General features: G+C 42.9%; 1 protein-coding gene across 3 annotated transcripts in view; it reads left to right on the plus strand.

Moving 5' to 3' along the window:
* Positions 1-14,942: 14,942 nt before the first annotated feature.
* LOC115152006 (phosphatidylinositol 5-phosphate 4-kinase type-2 alpha) overlaps positions 14,943-21,854 on the plus strand; it is a 37,469-nt gene continuing 30,557 nt past the window's right edge. The window contains exon 1 of one of the 3 annotated variants that reach the window (XM_029696443.1): positions 14,943-15,948. In XM_029696443.1, the coding sequence (XP_029552303.1) occupies positions 15,808-15,948 (141 nt within the window). In that variant the 5' untranslated portion in view covers positions 14,943-15,807. The remainder of the gene's footprint in view (positions 15,949-21,854) is intronic. The other 2 variants (XM_029696433.1, XM_029696461.1) reach the window with 2 other exon arrangements.

A 21,854-nucleotide genomic window follows, 5' to 3' on the forward strand; every position in this document is an offset into this window, starting at 1 on the left:
CACAGTCTAGTTTAGACAGTTGATAACAGCTTAGTTCAGACTGGTAAGGCATAGTCTGGTATTGTATAACCTGGGGTCGTGTGGTGCGTTGGTCCTGAGCAGCCTCCCAGGGTAATGTATGAGGTCTATGGTCTATAACAAGGACGGGCAACTTTGATGGGGGTGGGGGACACAAAAAAACGGAACTCAGCATGAGGGGCCGGAGTGGCTCGTGGGTCTGCATACACACATCCATACACCCCGCTGAGACAGCTTCTACCCCAAGCCATAAGACTGCTAAATTGCAATACAACTGCTAAATAGCTAATTAAATTGTTACCCTGTCCATCTGCACTGACCCTATGAACACTCACAAGACTATACAGTATATAACACACGCTCACTCACAACACACACACGCATACCAACACATTGAGGGACCTCCCGAGTGGCGCAGTGGTCTAAGACAATAGCTGTGCCACTAGAGATTCTGGGTTCGAGTCCAGGCTTTGTTGCAGCTGGCCGCGACCAGGAGACCCATGGGACAGTACACAATTGACCCAGCATTGTCCAGGTTAGGGGAGGGCTTGGCCGGCAGGGATGTCCTATCGCGCACTAGCGACTCCTGTGGAAGGCCGGGCGCAGGGCACGCTGACACGGTGGCCAGGTGTATGGTGTTTCCTCTGACACATTGGTGCGGCTGGCTAAAGGGTTAAGTGGGCATTGTGTCAAGAAGTAGTACGGCTTGTTTGGGTTTTGTTTCGGAGGACGAACGACTGTATTTTATTCCTATTTTTAATTTATATTACTTTTTAAACTCTGCATTGTAGGAAGTGCTCATAAGCAAGCATTCCAAGATAAAGTCTACACCTGTCGTATTCGGCACATGTGACAAATACAATTTGATTTGATTTTGTTGTGTCTTTCTGAGGCTCCATGGCTCCTGTCCCTGACTGGGCCTCTCTCTCAACCAGAGCAGGCCTGTTTAACATGCAGCAGCATCAGTCCTACATCCACTCCCCTCTCTCCTCTCCTCCAATACACTAACAAATAACAGAAGCACAGCGCCTACTGACCACTCTCTCACTACAGACTACCAGAACGCTACACACACTACATGAAAACAACAAGGTCTAGGTTACAGTAAAGCTAGAAATATTTGAATATTAAATATGAGACAAATGAATATGGAGCCACACAACATTTGGGTGAGAGGATACTGATTAGGGTTGAATATTTTCCAGGTATTTTACAAATGTTCCATCCAGAGAATAAATAATTTTTCTCCCGGGTAACCCGGTATTTCCTGCCAAAACAGGAAGTGTCATTCAAAAGCATTATAATTTTTTGATTAAAGCATTGACTAGCATGATGAGCCATATATTAAATACATTTTATGAGCCCACATTAACGACATTTAATGAGCCCAAGCCCAAAAAAGCCCAAATGATTGTGCCGTTATCCAATACGTACACTATATGGCCAAAAACATGTGGACACCTGCTGTTTAAGTATCTCATTCCAAAATCATGGGCATTAATATGGAGTTGGTGCCCCCTTTGCTGCTATAACAGCCTCCACTCTTCTGTGAATGCTTTCCACTAGATGTTGGAACATTGCTAAGGGGACTTGCTTCCATTCAGCCACAAGAGCATAAGTGAAGTTGGGCACTTATGTTGGGCGATTAGGCCTGGCTTGCAGTTGGCGTTCCAATTCACCCCAAAGGTGTTCAAAGGGGTGGAGGTCAGGGCTTTGTGCAGGCCAGTCAAGTTCTTCCATACCAATCTCGACAAACCATTTCTGTATGGACCTCGCTTCACTGGTACTAAGGGGTCTAGCCCGAACCATGAAAAACAGCCCCAGACCATTATTCCTCCTCCACCAAACTTTACAGTTGGTACTATGCATTCGGACAGGTAGCGTTCTCCTGGCAACAGCCAAACCCAGATTTGTCCATCGGACTGCCAGATGGTGAAGCGTGATTCATCACTCCAGAGAATGCGTTTCCAGTGCTCCAGAGTCCAATGGCGGCGAGCTTTACGCCACTCCAGTCGACACTTGGCATTGCACATGTCGACCTTAGACTTGTGTGCGGCTGCTCGGCCATGGAAACCCATTTCATGAAGCTCCTGACGAACAGTTCTTGTGCTGATGTTGCTTCCAGAGGCAGTTTAGAACTTGAGTGTTGCAACCGAGGACAGACGATTTTTATACGCTACACGCTTCAGCACTCAGCAGTCTTGTTCTGTGAGCTTGTGTGGCCTACCACTTCACGGTTGAGCCATTGTTGCTCCTAGACGTTTCCACTTCACAATAACAGCACTTACTGTTGACCGGGGCAGCTCTAGAAGGGCAGAATTTTGACGAACTGACTTGTTAGAAAGGTGGCATCCTATGACGATGCCACGTTGAAAGTCACCGAGCTCTTCAGTAAGGCCATTCTACTGCCAAATTTTGTCTATGGATATTGCATGGCTGTGTGCTCAATTTAATATTTAGGTCAGTAACTGGTGAGGCTGAAATAGCCAAAATCCCTAATTTGTCCACATACTTTTGTCCATTTGGTGAATATGATATAGGCTACTGCACATTACCCACAACATAAAAATAATAAAGGCCATAGACGTAGCTAGTTATAAGCTCTCTTGGGTAAATAAATGAAACTAGCTCCAGTAGGCTAATCGTTTTGAGTGTGAACTGTATTACTGTACTGTATTATATGGACCGGAATTAAAAACATCATTCAAGCGATGATAAAGCAGAAGAGAACATGCGATTCTGGTGCACCACATGCTGCCTACAAAGTATAGACTAGCAAATTGGATTTACATTTTGAAATATAATAGGGCCTATTTGTGTAATTAGTAGGGTATAATATATCTTTCATAATATTCCCCTAATGTTATTAGCCTACCTCCTTTTTCTCTATTCTTGCTTCATTCCTTCCTTGCTTTCAACAGTTAAATTAAATACATTTTGTCCTTCTAATGACAACCTTGAAAAATATAGGACTAGAATTAGATGCAGAAGGCTTTCACTTCTCTTCACAAAGATTGGATGGTTATGGGTCTGAATAAATAACTGCTATAGCCTACCACCATCATGCGTTAGCTCGTCTTTCAAACTACCCGTGAGTTCTATTGGCTTCTGTATTTAATATTAAGCAAAAAAGAGCTTGCGTCCCTCTTCAAATAGTCTATTGGTATAAGAAATGCTAAAAAAATGATGTCCAACAAGCTATTCTAACTTTTCCTGCATGGGAGCGTTTTTTAAGGAGAGGCCAATGGAGCACAGGTGCTTGCGTATTGCACAACAGACAGAGGCTATAAGTTAGAAGCTTATTATGCATAAACCATCATTAATTAGTTAAATATAAGGCTAATACTGCATTGAATGTATTACCTGAAAGAGGTAGAGTAGTACATCTACATATAGGGCTATATATCAATCATAACAGGATCAGTGGCGACCCGTCAGAGCCCCACCTGTTTTCAGCCCCACATTTCTTGCAAAAAATGTATAAAAAAAAAATATACACTACCGTTCAAACGTTTGAGCTCACTTAGAAATGTCCTTGTTTTTGAAAGAAAAGTACATTTTTGGTCCATTAAAATAACATCAAATTGATCAGAAATACAGTGTAGATATTGTTAATGTTGTAAATGACTATTGTAGCTGGAAACGGCTGATTTTTTTAATGGAATATCTACATAGGCGTACAGAGGCCTAATATCAGCAACTATCACTCCAGTGTTCCAATGGCACATTGTGTTAGTAAATTCAAGTTTATCATTTTAAAAGGCTAATTGATCATTAGAAAACCCTTTTGCAATTATTTTAGCACAGCTCAAAACTGTTGTTCTGATTAAAGAAACAATAAAACTGGCCTTCTTTAGACTAGTTGAGTATCTGGAGCATAAGCATTTGTGGGTTCGATTACAGGCTCAAAATGTCCAGAAACAAAGAACTTTCTTCTGAAACTCGTCAGTCTTGTTCTGAGACATGAAGGCTATTCCATGCGAGAAATTGCCAAGAAACTGAAGATCTCGTACAACGCTGCGTACTACTCCCTTCACAGAACAGCGCAAACTGTCCCTAACCAGAAAATAAAGAGAAATGGGAGGCCCCGGTGCACAACTGAGCAAGAGGACAAGTATATTAGGGTTCTAGTTTTAGAAACAGACACCTCACAAGTATGTATGCACTCCAAGATGGCGTAGCAGTCAGACGTATTTGTCTTTGTCCTGTCGTGTCCCTTGTATATATCTTTTTATATCTTTTTCTTTGCATATCTTTTTTTAATATTTTCCTAAACCTCAACTTCTAAATACTCTCCTGCAACCAGCCTCACCCAATGTGGCGTGGATCTGTTTTTTTTCTAAATATTTCTATTTACTTCGGATCTGGAATCCCTCAACTGAAGCTAGCCAGCTAACTACCTACCAGCTACCAGTCAGCAAACCACTGCTAGCGGTCATCAGCTAACCTTTAGCTCGGAAAGCTCTCGCCAGTTCATACAACGTGACTCAAACCAGAGCATAACGGACATATTTTTTTTTCTATCCATATCCCCGGATTCTCCATACCGCAAACTCTGAACATTTTAATCTGGATCTTCGCAACTAGCTTACCGCAATCCCGGGTGACTACTCCTAGCTAGCGTTTCCATCCCGGAGCAAGCACCAACTAGCCTGAAGCTAGCCTGGCTAGGGCTCCTGGGCTACCACCGAAGCCCACTCCTGGGCTACAATATCCGGACCCCTTCTACTGCCGGTACGGGGCACGGAACCCCGCCGATCCTCTACGACTGGAATACCGACATAATCAGGCCCCTCGGGCGCGACGTCCACTGAAGGCCTATTCTGCTAACCACGGCCTGCTAGCTACCTAGAGCTACTTGGAACCCTACTAATCCACGACTGGTCTATCGACGTCACCGCACGAAGAGGCAAAAACTGACTTACCTCCATCGCGACGTCCCCATCTGCTAACTTGCTAGCCCCGGTCTGCTAACTACTAGCTTGCTTGCCCCGGGCTGCGAACTGCTTGCTTGCTAGCCCCTGTCTGCTAACTGCTAGCTTGTTGGCCCCGGCCTACTAACTGCTAGCTTGTTAGCACCGGCCTGCTAACTGTCTGAATCGCCGTGTCTCCAGCCAGCCCAACCACTGACTGGACCCATATGTTCACTTGGCTACGCATGACTCTTTCTAATATCAACATGCCTTATCCATTACTGTCCTGGTTAGTGATTACTGTCTTATTTCACTGTAGAGCCTCTAGCCCTGCTCAATATGCATTAACCAGACGTCCTAGACGGCCAGTTCATATAGCCTTTAGCCGTACCCTTATCCATCGACCTGGCCAAGGCTTTCGACTCTGTCAATCACCACATTCTTATTGGCAGACTCGACAGCCTTGGTTTCTCAAATGATTGCCTCGCCTGGTTTACCAACTACTTATCTGATAGAGTTCAGTGTGTCAAAATCGGAGGGCCTGTTGTCCGGACCTCTGGCAGTCTCTATGGGTGTGCCACAGGGTTCAATTCTCGGGCCGACTCTCTTCTCTGTATACATCAATGATGTTGCTCTTGCTGCTGGTGATTATCTGATCCACCTCTACGCAGATGACACCATTCTGTATACTTCTGGCCCCTCTTTGGACACTGTGTTAACTAACCTCCAGACGAGCTTCAATGCCATACAACTCTCCTTCCGTGGCCTCCAACTGCTCTTAAACACAAGTAAAACTAAATGCATGCTATTCAATCGATCACTGCCCGCACCTGCTCGCCCGTCCAGCATCACTACTCTGGACGGCTCTGACTTAGAATACGTGGACAACTACAAATACCTGGGTGTCTGGTTAGACTGTAAACTCTCCTTCCAGACTCACATTAAGCATCTCCAATCCAAAATTAAATCTAGAATCGGCTTCCTATTTCGCAACAAATCGTCCATCACTCATGCTGCCAAACATACCATTGTAAAACTGACCATCCTACCGATCCTCGACTTCGGTGATGTCATCTATAAAATAGCCTCCAACACTCTACTCAACAAACTGGATGCAGTCTATCACAGTGCCATCCGTTTTGTCACCAAAGCCCCATATACTACCCACCATTGCGACCTGTACGCTCTCGTTGGATGGCCCTCGGTTCATACTCATCGCCAAACCCACTGGCTACAGGTTATCTACAAGTCTCTGCTAGGTAAAGCCCCGCCTTATCTCAGCTCACCTGTCACCATAGCAGCACCCTGGGGTAGCACGCGCTCCAGCAGGTATATCTCACTGGTCACCCCCAAAGCCAATCGACAATCTACTGGCAAATCCTTTTTCATCCTTGGCATATGAAGATAAATAATTAAGAGAAATTACAAATAAAACGTATTGGTTGGAAATCGCAAATTCTACAATGAGGTATGGACGGAATCAGTGACAGTGGCTAACTGCAAGCATTGCAAAGCAATCACTAGCCTGCTATTCAGTGGAGTGGCTGTGTGATCCCGAATCTGGGATTAAGGGGCTCTTTTCCAAGTTTAAAATTATAAACATTCAACACTGGCCATGCTGTTAATGAAGCATGATTTGTGCCGCACACAAAACTCCGAACTGCGAAAACTTGACTTCAGTGAGTTCAAGACAACTGGGAAGTCGGGAATAAACGAGCTCTGACTGGGAAAATACGTTTTGAACGGTCATCCAACTCGGAATTGTAAATCCGACCTCTTTCTAGAGCTACAACCTGAAGATCAATGACGTCATCATGACTCAACCTTGTTTTTTCCCCAGTTGTTTTGAAAGCACCATAAATCCAGAGAATGCCACTTTGATGACAAAATTTGCCCACGAAGGTCCGCCCCGGCACCTTCCTGTTCAAGTGAGCACAGCACAACAAGGTGAGTCCAAAAATGTATTGATGTTGCTGCAAAAATGATGTAATATGCCAGGGTGTCACGTCCTGACCAGCAGAGGGTGTAGTTGTGTAGTAATTCGGTCAGGACGTGGCAGAAGATGTCTGTGTATGTTTGTTCTGGGTTGTATGTTTCTATGTTGGTCTGTGTGGCTCCCGATCAGGGACAGCTGGTTATCGTTGTTCCTGATTGGGAGTCATATATTAGGTGTGTGTTTTTCACTTGGGTTTGTGGGTTGTTGCGCTAGCACTGCTATTATTTTGTATGTATAGCCTGTTAGCCTGTCGTGAGTCGTTCTTGTTTATTGTTTTGATGTTCACTTTATTTAAAATAAATATTAAAGATGAGTATCCACATCCCGCTTGCATTTTGGTCATCTATTCCCAACGACAGCCGTTACACAGGGAGATATGTATACTGTAGCTAAGAAAGTAATACTAAGTGTATGTTGTGTAGTAAGCTGTTAGTAGCCCATTTGCCTCACCCTAATAATTTGGTCTATTTACCCCTTTTAATTTCGCCTACTGTTCTGACTTGGTGGTGCACATGTAGCCTATAACCTGTTTTAGAGAAATGTAATCATTGACTATTGTAAGAGCTTTCATTGTCTGCATACAGTATATGCTAGATTTATTTGTCCTACGGTTCTGACTTGGTGTACAAGGAGAGCACTGTAAGAACGGCCCATGTTCTGAATTCTGTCGCTGTACATTTCAAAAGTGCTAAACAAATGGTTATATTGACTACAGTACGTCCGTCCTAGCTCGCTCATTAATGTCTTAATTGAAATTACGGATTGCCTCTTATCCGCTTGTCATCCCCTTATGAACACAGTTTGTACAAATCTCAATTGTCAGAAACCACATTTGTTTAAGCAAGTCAGCCATATCAGCCAGGTTTTTTTTTAAAGGCAGTAAATTAGGCTGAATTAACTGTTTCGCTGCCAGACAAGGCTCTGCTGATGGCCAGGTGTAGCAGTGGTAAGATGTTGGGACTGCTTTATGTAGGCCCTAACAGTTTGTGGGCACCGTTTGTCAAGGTTATACTGCAATTAATGTAGTATTTAGTGTGGTGTAGTGGCTTTGCTGGCATGCATCCCACTTTTTTGTTTTTGTTTTGCCTGACCTGTCATAGGGGTCGTTGAATGGAGACCAAGGCGCAGCGTGTATAGTGCTCATTCTTTGTCTTTAATAAATACATTTTAACAACCAACAACAATCCCGTCAGGTACACTAGACTAAACGGAAACAACTACCCACGAACCCCAAAGGAAAACCGGCTGCCTAAGTATGGCTTCCAATCAGAGACAACGAAAGACACCTGCCTCTGATTGGAAACCATACCCGGCCAAAACATGGAAAACGAAACATGGAAATAGAATTCTAGCACGATCCCACCTAGAATCAGAAAAGCCCAAAACAACCACCTATCACGCCCTGACCACTCCACTATGGCAAATGACCTCTTACAATGGTCAGGACGTGACACGACCAAGATTTACATGCTAAAATCACCACTGAACAGGATTATATATTTTGGATGCAATTTGAAAAAGAGTTGATGAAGAAAGAGAGACTACAAGAGGGCTCGCGCGTGCACTGATTTAAAGCAACAATATTCGAGTGATAGGCTGTTTTAAAACTCTGCAGCTGCAATTGAAAAAAGTATTATCTTTACAGGAGAATGACAGGAGAGGTGAAGGGCACAGCGGAAGAAAGATCAGATGGCTTTCAGAGTCAGGGCTCATAGACCAGACACACTGAGGGGAGTGCAAACAATGCTATGTCAAATGAGAGGAGGTCCAGAGTTTGAAGAGTTTTGGAACACAGCCCTGGGCAGTGAGAGGCCCAGAAAAATATAAAAGAGGGACTCTACAAGCTACTGTAACACGTGTCGTGTGTGGAGGACCAAGACGCAACAGGGAAGTGTATACTCATCTTCTTTTTTTAATATAGAAGAAGGAGAAACAAATGAAACAAGTATACAATTAACGGAAACGACACTAACAGTTCTGTGAGGTGATAAGCACAAAACAGAATACAACTACCCACAATCCACAATACAAACAAACCCCTAATTATAGGACCTTCAATCAGAAGCAACGAGGAGCCGCTGCTTCCAATTGAAGGTCAAGAACAAAACTGCACATAGAAACAGAGTGACTAGAATAAACATAGAAAATGCCCTAACCTAGAACATATACCAAAACTCTAGACCACTCTAATCAAACACCCCTTGTCTATACACATAGACTAACAATCCCAGAAACATATAAACAAAATACCCCCTGCCACGTCCTGACCATACTAAACACTAACAAATAACACCTTTACGGATCAGAACGTGACAGCTACGCAGATATATCAGCCCTAAACTAAGGACTCAAACACCCGGTTAAGTCAAAAACTGTACTTGTCATTGGGTTGGGAGCTAAAAAAAAAGAAATATTACAGAGCTATACTGCCATCTGCTGGTAGCTTAGTAAATCTCTTCTGTGGATCACCACTAAAACCCTCCTACCTCTCTGGTGATTAGAATCACAACAGCATTTCATTATGCAATCTGTCTTGAAATGTCAGAAGGGTTGGGTTAAATGCAGAAGACACATTTCAGTTGCAATCATTCAGTTGTACGACTGACTAGATATCCATCTGTGGTATTGTATGGAAGCCAAAGCCATTTAATAATGGAAAACACTTAACCCACACACGCACAGACACACACTCTCTTGTATAACTAACCTTGTTGGGACACACAATTCAGTCCCATTCAAAATCCTATTTTCCCTAACCCCTAACCCCTAAGAATACCCTTACCCTGACCCTAACCCCAAAACCTAACCTTAAACCTAATGCTAAAACCAACCCTAGACCCTAACCCTAATTCTAACCCTAACCCTAACCTTAACCCTAAATCCGCTAGAAAAAGCATTTGACCTTGTGGGGACTAACAAAATAACCCCAGTTGGTTCAATTTGTGTTAGTTTACTATTCTTGTGAGGACTTCTGGTCCCTACATGTATAGTTAAACACGTCCACACTCACCCCAGCTTGCACATTTCCATGGCATTGTTGGTGCACACACTGATAGCCCAGCATGCATTGTGGCGTACCTCCTGTGATTGGACCGTAGCAGTTTGACCAATGGGACAAGGCCTTCCTCATTCCTCAGCTAAACAGGAAGAGCTGGAATGAGAGGAGGGAGTTTGTACTTTGGGAATATTCCATTGGTTCCATCGTACCGGGAAAACTCAAGAATTTGATGTATTTGACCCAGATTTGAAACCCACACTACGGGCAAAGACACACTCATGTCTGCCTGTTCCTCAGCGTCGCAGGCGAACGGCGAGGGCCTGCATGGCTCTGACAAGGGTGTGTGTGTGCACAGACTGCAGCGGCTCCAGGAGGGCGGTTATGACCCCGTGGGACAGGATGCTGCCGTGCAGGAATTCCTGTTCGGCCATGTTGGTGAGAATGACCACAGCGTGAGCCACCATACCGGGAATCATATGATGGAGCTTCTGAACTAAGCCAATGACACTTATTTAATGAAATAAAATGAAGAGATAACGGGGGTGGACATACACACACACTTAGCCCTTGCAGCTCTGAGGCACCCTGGAGATGGCCTTGACAACGTGTGTCTGAATGTCCAGCATGTTGGGAGTGGTGATGAACTGCAGTAACCTCTGGAGACCTCCAGTCTCATGGATCAGCTGGAGGCGGTCTCTGTCCTACAAACAGATGGAGACCACCTGTAGAGCTGCTACATGCAGATCACTGAACAACTACAAGACACAAACACAAGGAATGAGTCAAATTCTTTAAAATACTTGAGCTTTGCTTGATTTTGTTTACCTGGTAGAATGAATTCAATAGAAAGATCAAACTACAAGTTCGATCAAGAGCATGTTAAATACTTCACAACTACAGTACTTTCAAGTATGTGATAAATATAAATATATGACCTACACAGACCTTGTTGCAGAGGAACTCCAGCAGCCTGTCAAAGCCATGCTTCTCCCTGAAGGTGACATGTGTGTTATTATCCATGGTTACGCTTGCCGGGGTCCTCAGGCAAACTGCTGAATGACCGGGAAATCAGATCTCAACAGCTACAGGAGAGGAAATCGCCATTCATCTCATGCACAGACACGCGGCTGGGGAGGTCCTACACACATGTAAAATGGGGCTTTAGCTCAACAGGCTAATATAGTCTCGTGGCGAGCAGGAGACTTGAGTTCAAGCCCCATCGGTCACACACACAAAACACACACCTGCACCAGGTTGTAGATAGACTCCTCAGAGTTCCTCTTGACATCAGGGTCAGGGATGGATAGCAGCTGTATGACCGGCTCTAGTACTTCCTGGTCCGAGATCTGGACCTTACAGTTGAAGCCACCAACAGGGAGGCCAGGCACAACTCACAGACCACCACATCCTCTGGCACAGGAACACACACATATAAACACACACACACACACACACACACACACACACACACACACACACACACACACACACACACAGAAAGATACACACAGATACAGACAGATACAATGAATTGTGAAATGTCACAATGATTTAATGACTGGTGGAAACATATGATTGATACTCAAGAAGATATGAGAGCCACGCCGCCACCAAACGCTCAACCAGAGCATACTTTCAGGTGACAGCTTTCCGATGACAGAAGGAATGACATCCAGTTTCTTCAGAATTTTTTTTACATCACATTTCAAACAGAGCAGAATCCGAAATGACCTAATGTTTCTGGCAACAATCTTGTCTTCAGCCACAATTCACCATTGTGTACAGTGTGACCGACCCTAAATAACTGATTTCGTTACTGCATTGTGTTACTAATCCTATATCAGTAGTTGTTACTATCCTACTGCAGTAGCTAGAGAAGGGTTCCTTACTGTTGGCAGCCATGACCCCCAGGGCCATGAAGGCGTTGTGGTGGACCAGCTTGTCTTCGTGGGATATGAGATGAGACAGAGGCTCCACTGTCCCCAGCCCCAGCAGAGAGCTCCTGTTTTCATCACCTACCACCATGGGGAGACAGAGAGACAGGGAGATAGATGGTGGAGAGAGAGATTGAGAAAGAGCAAGAGTGAGAAAGAGATAGATAGATAGATAGATAGATAGATAGATAGATAGATAGATAGATAGATAGATAGATAGATAGATAGATAGATAGATAGATAGATAGATAGATAGATAGATAGATAGATAGATAGATAGATAGATAGATAGATAGATAGATAGATAGATAGGGCTTTATGCTCAATAGGTAAGCTGCTCCCAAGCTTTGGTCCAGGCTCAAATTAATATATCGCTTTCATTGCACAGCTTTCCACAGTCCAGTTTTTTCAGATAATGTGATTATTTCAATGAAGAAAGGATACCATATTGCTAAGACGTTAGTTCTCTCAGCAACATCAAGGGTAAAAACACCTTTCCCTGCAAATTTGTGGATGGCTTAGCAAGCTTTAGCCAAAACCTCTTCAGGGGAATTGAGCATGAGGACCACAGGGGCTGCCTTCTTACTCTTGATCGGCAGGGTGTCAAACTAGCAAACTAGAGAGGGGAAGAAGAGAGAGACTATTCAATTTGCTTTGGCAATGTAAACATATGTTTCCCATGCCAATAAAGCCCTTTGAATTTAATTGATAGAGGCAGAGATTAAGTTGCTTGACTTCTCATTAAATTGACCCCCGCCACCACATATCTTAATCTTCTTACCAGATCCTTAGATGGAGGCTCACTCTCTTTCTAAATTTTCTTCCCATCCTGAAAATACAAACAACATATTTTTCAGAAAACTTATTTACCCATTTATAACATGCTGTCAATGTTTACATGGGTGTCAACTTTGGCATGCACTGGCTGAACTTAGCTTGTTAACTAACGCGTTAACTAACCTGCATGCTAAGGTTGTAAGAGAGCTTGCTAACACAATTACCCAGGACGTCCAAATGAGGTTGCTTTTAGGAAATTTATGATGACCTTCCTGATTACCATTTGAATAATTAACCGTTTCTTACCTGTTGTTCAAGTCCGCCGACGATCAGTACCTAGCTATCTTGCATACAGGTTTTCAGCTAGTCTGTTAGCTAGCTAGCAAATGATGTTTTGGAAAGCAAGTTTGACATTTTGTTCCAAGACGACGAATGCCACATAGTTTTAGTCATAGAGATCCTATCTAATTCTTAGTTCAATGTTTTTTTGTGTGTGTGGTCTAAACTGGAAGCCAGAAGTTGGAAGATTTTCATGAAATGAAGGAAAGCCTTTGGTTTAGAATGTGCCACACTCTTTTATGTGAATAATAAAGATTTGGATTTTAATTCCTAATTATATGGATTGGACCACTAGCCAAAACATAAACAATAAAATGCATCCCATGACATTTTCACATGCAAGTTGCACTTGAAGTGGTGCGCATGGAATGTGCAACAAAAACGATAGAGTAGGTAGGTCCTTTATTTGGTTGATGATGACCATCATACAAAATAAAGATAGACTATATTTCATCAGTTAATTACTGCAAATCACATACTGTGGCTTTTTATCAACTGGTTGTTCTGGTAATTTGCCAACATCCTCAGCAAGATGTTAGCTTTGCATGCCTTCGCAACACAAAGAACAATTTACATTTCATAATATTTGCCCTGTGGCCTTATTTTGCATGCACAGCTTGTACAGTTAACACTGCTAACACAAAATAACAATTTGCAAAGCTTACCTGCATTTTTAGTGGCTTGGAGACTAATTTTGCATTAAAATAACAACCTGAACATTTTACGAACTGTTTGGTTAGGGATTATTGGTTTACCTTCATATAGGGCAATATACATGTGTGTCATTTTGCTGTTTTGTATTTATTTTACTGTCTGCCTGTCTGAATGTCACCCACACCCACTTTCAATTATATTCTATTCAGTAGTAATGGTGTGGCTGTGCCTTTAAGAGTTGGCTTGCCTGTCTCCCACAGCAGCAGAAGAGGCTCCTGGCATGAGGAGGGTGAGTCATAAACCAAATGAGCTCCACATCATCACCAGCAGACAGAGCGGGGCTTCCTCCACCACAACGACGCCCTGACACAGCACCGCGGCTGGAAACAGCACACTCTGCACTGCTCTGCACCAAAACACCCAAACGACCTCTAAAAGCATTAAAGCACCTCTGGCCATGCGGGACACTGTCATTGTCAGCGGCCTGCCTGCCCTGAGTGATACAGATTAATCTCAAATAAAGGTTCAAGATTAGGGGATGGGGGTGTGCAGATATTTTATAGCTTTTCACTATGTATTATTAAGGTTTGCAAAAGGACATGCATACAGTAGCCTACATAGACACACACACACACACATGCACACGGCTGAAAATATTACTTTAAAATAAAAAGGACCAGCATTTATCAATGTCCTTTTTCTAAAATGTGTCACATTTTGTATGAATACAGTATTTTATTTGACAGAAGGGAATCACACTAAAGAGAGGGCGAGAGAGAGACCATACTTGAGGAGGTTGGACTGCAGTGTGTTGGTGCGTTCAAGAACACTGTGAACTATGGAGAAAAAAAGGGCTCATGCCGCGTTCACGTCATGTAAGTTATTTGCGTGGAGCTTCCTGTTGGTTGATTCTGATACATCCCAAGTGGGAAACTCGGGTATCATTGTGCTTTCAAGACAACTGGGAACTTGGGAAAAAACGAGGACAAATCATGACGTCAGTGACATTCAGGTCAGAATGTCGGAGCTGTAGGAAGATGCCAGTGTTTCTGAAGTCGGAGGATTCCTAGTTCCGTGTTCTAAGTGGTCTTTAACGCAACATTAGCAGAGTGAAAGACTGAATAGAATGGGAACGTTCCAGGCCGCCTACATGACGCATATTATCATATCGTTAAGTCATATTGCTGGGGTTCTTGCAATGATAAACATTACCTCCGTATTTTTAGATATCTGATACAGATCTGTAATCACTAAAATCTACATAAATGCAGAACTGGATTCAACAATGTGGTCAATAGCGCAAGGCGTCTGCCAATTTAGGCTACCTGGAACGCTACTATTGTCCAATCTGTCTGCACGAGGGAATGTCGCTCTGGCTGTCATCCTTCCCTCGAGCTGTCAGTTGACAGTACAACACCGAGCCGAAAGCATCGTAGGAAAGAACAGTTTTGATAAAACGTAGATTTGAGATTTCTCCTCTTTGGCACTGGAACGGTTGGGCCACTGTCATATTTCGAGGCTGACCAACGAACGCGTAGGAGGGAGAAAAACCAAAAGGACTGAATAGCTAGCTAGTTAGCAAGCTAACGACCGTTAGCTTTGGCCAGTGCTGCCACTGCTCTGCTAAAGCGTTAGGTCGGAGTATGCAGTACCAGTAGGCAGGCGAGCTGCGTTGGCATTTTAGTGTAGTTCGTTGGAAAAATTATTGCTAAGGCTGCATTAACATTTTTATTTTATTTGACCATTGCGGTGTTAGCTTCCTAAATGTTTTGCCTGGATGCGTCCAGTCAGTTGCTTGGTTAGCCAGAGAGCAATGCTAAGTGACGACGTCGACTCGGTGAGGCTGTCGTGTCGGGGGTGAGGAGTTTGAGGAAGGAAGAGGTGACTTACGATGTTGGGGGGAAGTGTTGGGTTAATGAGCTAGTGGTGCGTTAGCTGACAGTGAAGGAAATAACGTTAATATTTTACAATACATTATCAACGACCGTCATATCGTTAACCAGCTAACTAAAAGCTAATGCAAATTAGAGAGGCTAGGTAATACAGAAAATACTGTTGTTTTCGGCTTGCTCGCAAGCTAAATGCAGAGGGAGGGTGATCATTGAGTGGCTACTCTCCCAGCTCCATAAATAACTGTCACTGACTGAGTGATATCCAGCCTATTTCACGAAACTAAAGATGGCTACAGCGAGCAGCATTGCCGCATCTATTGCGAGCAAGACGAAGACGAAGAAGAAACACTTTGTGGCTCAGAAAGTGAAGCTTTTCCGAGCCAGTGACCCTCTGCTCAGCGTCCTTATGTGGGGAGTCAACCATTCGGTAAGTCGGTCCATTGGGGTTGGTTGGTGGTGGGCAAATCGATGTTTCATGGCCCTGTAACGCTACTACTAAGTTAAACCTAAAGCTCAGCTAGCTAACAATAGTGTCATCTATGTGTCAGAATGTGGTTGACTGGCAAATCAGGGATGACGGCTAGCAGTGGTTATCGTCCTGTTAATGCAAATCAGCATCTGGTCACATTAGGCTTGATTTTGAATTGAAGTTTAACGTTAGTTGGTTTTCAATAGAGCTTTGGCAGAAATGCAATACTAACTAGGTAGCTAAGTGGGCATTCTCATGGTGTTGGGCTAGATTGTCAACCATATCATGAGTAATTTCTCCTACTCCACGTATTAAGACATACCACACTGCCTGGGGTAAATATGAATTGCTGATAGACTAATATTATGATAACTGTTCTATTTTGCATTCTCAATGTGACACTAAGTAGCTTACCCTCAGTGTTTTAATGTGTTTTTACTGTGTGTGTGTGTGTGTGTGTGTGTGTGTGTGTGTGGGATAAGCTCTCCGAGCTCCCAGTGTCATGAGAGAGCAGATATTTCCATGTCAGAGAGCTTATCATCACTCTCTGTCCCTTCCTCTATGTCATTCACTGTACACAGAAGGAAGTCTCAGTCAGAGCCATGTAGCTTAAGATTGGCTCACTGTCCCCATGTTTCATTACATAAAATACTAATTAGCATTTTTACTAGAATGTTATTATTTTGGATACAACGTTGAAGTTCTCAACCTCAAATGGAGTTTGCTTAATTCTTTACCATATGTCTGTTGAATAGTGTCTATGCAAAGAGTGAATGATCACCATATTCTGGGTATGTCAGCATTACAGTAGATTCTCTCTGCAATGCTACACTGGCTGTTTAAAATAATTGACATTTTTACTCACTGTATGCCATGTAAACATAAACTGAGGAGTTTTATATAGTGAGTAGAGGTTATTCAGTAGATGGACATGAAATTATTACTCCAGCCTAGCCAACAGAGTAAACCAGAGATTACATTAAACAGAAAAGAAGCCCAAGAATAAACCTTGGCTGTGTTACTGTAAAGGCGTCCGCATGCTTCTCAGCCGGAACAGTTTGGTAGAGTTTGTGCATATATTATGACATTTTGTGACATTTTTGTTTGTTTTGGACTTAAGTGATTTTTTTTTTTGACTGTTCGGACTGAAATTGTTCAGGACGCAAGCCAAAGTTTGGCGCCGAAGTCTACGCCCCTTCGTCGATGATTGGTCAACAGTAGGGATTCTTCAATAAAGTCTTTGTTGTCATTCAACGAGAGACGATTCATCATCATGCACATTTTTTTATTAAAAGATACTTCACCAAACACCTTAGTTAGATGTAGAGGTCGACCGATTATGATTTTTCAACACCTATACCGATTATTGGAGGACCCAAAAAAAGCTGATACCGATTAATCGGCCGCTTTGTTTTATTTATTTATTTGTAATAATGGCAATTACAACAATACTTAATGAACACTTATTTTAACTTAATATAATACATCAATAAAATCAATTTAGCCTCAAATAAATAATGAAACATGTTCAATTTGGTTTAAATAATGCAAAAACAAAGTGTTGGAGAAGAAAGTAAAAGTGCAATATGTGCCATGTAAAAAAGCTAACGTTTAAGTTCCTTGCTCAGAACATGAGAACATATGAAAGCTGGTGGTTCCTTAACATGAGTCTTCAATATTCCCAGGTAAGATGTTTTAGGTTGTTATTATAGGAATTATAGGACTATTTCTCTCTATACGATTTGTATTTCATATACCTTTGACTATTGGATGTTCTTATAGGCACTTTAGTATTGCCAGTGTAACAGTATAGCTTCCGTCCCGCTCCTCGCTCCTACCTGGGCTTGAACCAGGAACACAACGACAACAGCCACCCTTGAAGCAGCGTTACCCATGTAGAGGAAGGGGAAACAAATACTCCAAGTCTCAGAGCGAGTGACGTTTGAAACGCTATTAGCGCGCACCTGGCTAACTAGCTAGCCATTTTACATCGGTTACACCAGCCTCATCTTGGGAGTTGACACGCTTGAAGTCATAAACAGCGCAATGCATTGCGAAGGGCTGCTGGCAAAACGTACGAAAGTGCTATTTTGAATGAATGCTTACGAGCCTGCTGCTGCCTACCACCGCTCAGTCAGACTGCTCTATCAAATCATAGACTTAATTCTAATATAATAACACACAGAAATACGAGCCTTAGGTCATTAATATGGTCGAATCCGGAAACTATCATCTCGAAAACAAAACGTTATTCCTGTTACATTGCACAACCCTCAGTGTTATGTCATAATTACGTAAAATTCTGGCAAATTAGTTCGCAACGAGCCAGGCGGCCCAAACTGTTGCATATACCCTGACTGCGTGCAATGAACGCAAAATGACACAATTTCACCTGGTTAATATTGCCTGCTAACCTGGATTTCTTTTAGCTAAATATGCAGGTTTAAAAATATATACTTCTGTGTATTGATTTTAAGGCATTGATGTTTATGGTTAGGTACAGTCGTGCAACGATTGTGCTTTTTTGGCAAATGCGCTTTTGTTCAATCATCCCCCGTTTGGCGAAGTCGGCTGTCTTTGTTAGGAAGAAATAGTCTTCACAGTTCGCAACGAGCCAGGCGGCCCAAACTGCTGCATATACCCTGACTCTGTTTGCAAGAGAAGTGACACATTTTCCCTAGTTAAAATAAATTCATGTTAGCAGGCAATATTAACTAAATATGTAGGTTTAAAAATATATACTTGTGTATTGATTTTAAGAAAGGCATTGATGTTTATGGTTGGAGCAACGTGTACCTAAGCGATTATATGCAACGCAGGACAGGCTAGATAAACTAGTAATATCATCAACCATGTGTAGTTAACTAGTGATTATGATTGATTGATTGTTTTCTTTAAGATAAGTTTAATGCTAGCTAGCAACTTACCTTGGCTTCTTACTGCATTCGCGTAACCTCGTGGAGTGCAATGTAAAGCAGGTGGTTAGAGCGTTGGACTAGTTAACCGTAAGGTTGCAAGATTGAACCCCTGAGCTAACAAGGTAAAAATCTGTCATTCTGCCCCTGAACAAGGCAGTTAAGCCAACGTTCCTAGGCCGTCATTGAAAATAAGAATGTGTTCTTAACTGACTTGCCTAGTTTAATAAAGGTGTGTGTGTGTGTGTGTGTGTGTGTGTGTGTGTGTGTGTGTGTGTGTGTGTGTGTGTGTGTGTGTGTGTGTGTGTGTGTGTGTAAAATATATATATATTTATATATATATTAAAAAAAATTGGCGGCCAAAAATACCGATTTCCGATTGTTATGAAAACTTGAAATCGGCCCTAATTAATCGGCCATTCCGAATAATCGGTCGACCTCTAGTTAGATGTAGAATTGCGCAACTAAGATCTCTTCAGCAAAAACGTCAATGAATGACCAATTTATTAAGTTATCTAAAATTAATTCTGACTATTTTGAGGAAGTTTATACTGGCTACAGTGTCGCAAAATGGACAACCAGTACTATTGCTACTTTTTTCTCATTTTTCAAACAGTAATATTTTTTCATTTTTTTCTTTATTTCAAAAAATGTTTCACCCCGTTTTCTCCCCAATTTTGTGATATCCAATTGGTAGTTAGTCTTGTCCCATCGCTGCAACTCCCATACGAACTTGGGAGAGCCGAAGGTCGAGAGCCATTTGTCCTCCAAAACACGACCCTGCCAAGCCGCGCTGCTTCTTGACACACTGCTCGCTTAACCCGGAAGCCAGCCGCACCAATGTGTCAGAGGAAACACTGACAGCTGACGACCGACGTTAGCGTGCATGCGCCCGGCCACCACAAGGAATCGCTAGAGCGCGATGGGATAAGGACATCCCAGCTGCAACACAGCCCGGGATCTAACCCTGATCTGTAGTGAAGACTCTAGCACTACGATGCAGTGCCTAACACCGCTCCGCCATTCGGGAGGCCCCAAACAAAGGCCTTTTTAAGGGAGAATGCAAGCACACTCCTTCAGTTCAGCTAGCTGAGTTGGGCTAGGCGCCAGCCAAACGGAAGCATGCTCACGCCTTAACAGTGAAGTGTTGGCCAGACATGGTGGTCTCGCTATCTCTCTAGTGGTGTATGTGGTGGTCCTCTACTGTTCCAGACAGATGTTGAGCCCCCCCCACCCCGCTCAGTTGTTCTCCCTCATTCACGCTGCATCAGAGGCTGGTCAGCCCAGCTCAAACTTCTATAATAAAACAGTCTCTTTTGGTGCAGGGTTACTAATGTGAATGAGAAGAGGGGACACACACACACACACACACACACACACACACACACACACACACACACACACACACACTTTCTCTCATGGAAAGAGCCTTGATTGTGCTATGCTCTCCACTGCACAGGGCCGAAGGGCAATTACATGGTAATGGAATTATGCTGAGACTCAGATTTTTCTCTTTAAAATGTATACCAAACAAAAAACATCGATTTTAAAAGTTTAACCACCCATAGAATTTATGCACAAGGACTACTTTTAACAATTTACACAGAACATTTTATGGAAACACATTTACAGGAAGAACTGTACAGATACGGGGCAGCAGGTAGCCAAGTGGTTAGTGTTGGGCCAGTTAACGAAAGGTTGCTAGATCGAATCCCTGAGCTGACAAGGTAAAAATCTATAATTTTGCCCCTGAACAAGGCAGTTAACCCACTAGGCCGTCATTGTAAATAAGAATTTGTTTTTAACTGACTTGCCTAGTTAAATAAAAAAAGAATATTACAAAAATAAATTTGGTAACAGAATAGAACTGAGGGAGATTTTACCGTAAGTCTGTTACCAAACCTTGCATCTGTATAGTTTTTCCAGTAAATGTTTTAATTTTATTTACTGTGTAAATTGTTCAAAGTAGTCATTGTGCATAGAGTTGTATGGTATGTGAAATATTTTTTGTGAAAAATCTGCGTTTCAGCATAATTCTGTTACCATGGAATTGCCCCTAACTAATATCGTTGTTAAGCCAGGGAGGGGAACCAAGGGAGGTTACACAATAAGTGTGTCATGACCACAACAGCCTAGCCTAGATGGTATTCTATCCCACTGGTAGTTTACTGCATCAGGCTTGTGTGACGTTGTGACCACACCTGTGACAGGAATACTTCAATTAGCTCCCAGAGAGTTAATGCCCTAGGCTTTAGCTCAGTGGGCTAATGTTGTCCACTTTAGTCACACAGACAGTATCTGTGTTTGATTCCTGGCCAATGTGGCGTAGCCTGCATGTTCAAACTGCTCTTTTTGCATTTCCTGACAGGGTGACGGATAACCATGTTTTATGCCTGAAGCTGCTTGATTTACAGTTTAACTCCTCATGGTCGCAATGACTTAATCTTTCTTGCAGACTTGCAACAAGCTCTAAATTGGTCAGTTAGTGAGGGTGATAGTTAGAAATAGAAAGCCTGCTGATTGTGTTTGAGCTGATGTCTATGCCCCAGGTTTGAGTAGGGTTCAGATGTAATGTCTGCTAGTGACGGAATAATGGAATGGAGAGAGGGGAGGCCTGACAATGTGGTCCACCAGTAGAACTGTGCAGAGGCAAGACACACACACACTGAGGCAGGCAACTAAACAGAACCCTTATCTGCTCAGAGACACATGAATCAAACCCATCCACTCACTAGCACATCCTGGAAACTCACCAGCTCACTGCATTCCTGCAGCTCTAGTATCATGGGAAACCAGTGACAGGACTAGACAATTCAACTGTTAGTCACTAGACGGCCATGGTAGAAAGGACAGAGAGAAGTCACTAGACTACCTGGCTAGAGAGCTTTTCTTGATTTGCGGCAGCACCTCTACTGTAGTTGTTTGAGCACAAATTGCATTTGTGATTTT

Source organism: Salmo trutta, chromosome 2 (assembly GCF_901001165.1).
Source record: "Salmo trutta chromosome 2, fSalTru1.1, whole genome shotgun sequence".
Taxonomy (NCBI): Eukaryota; Metazoa; Chordata; class Actinopteri; order Salmoniformes; family Salmonidae; genus Salmo; species Salmo trutta.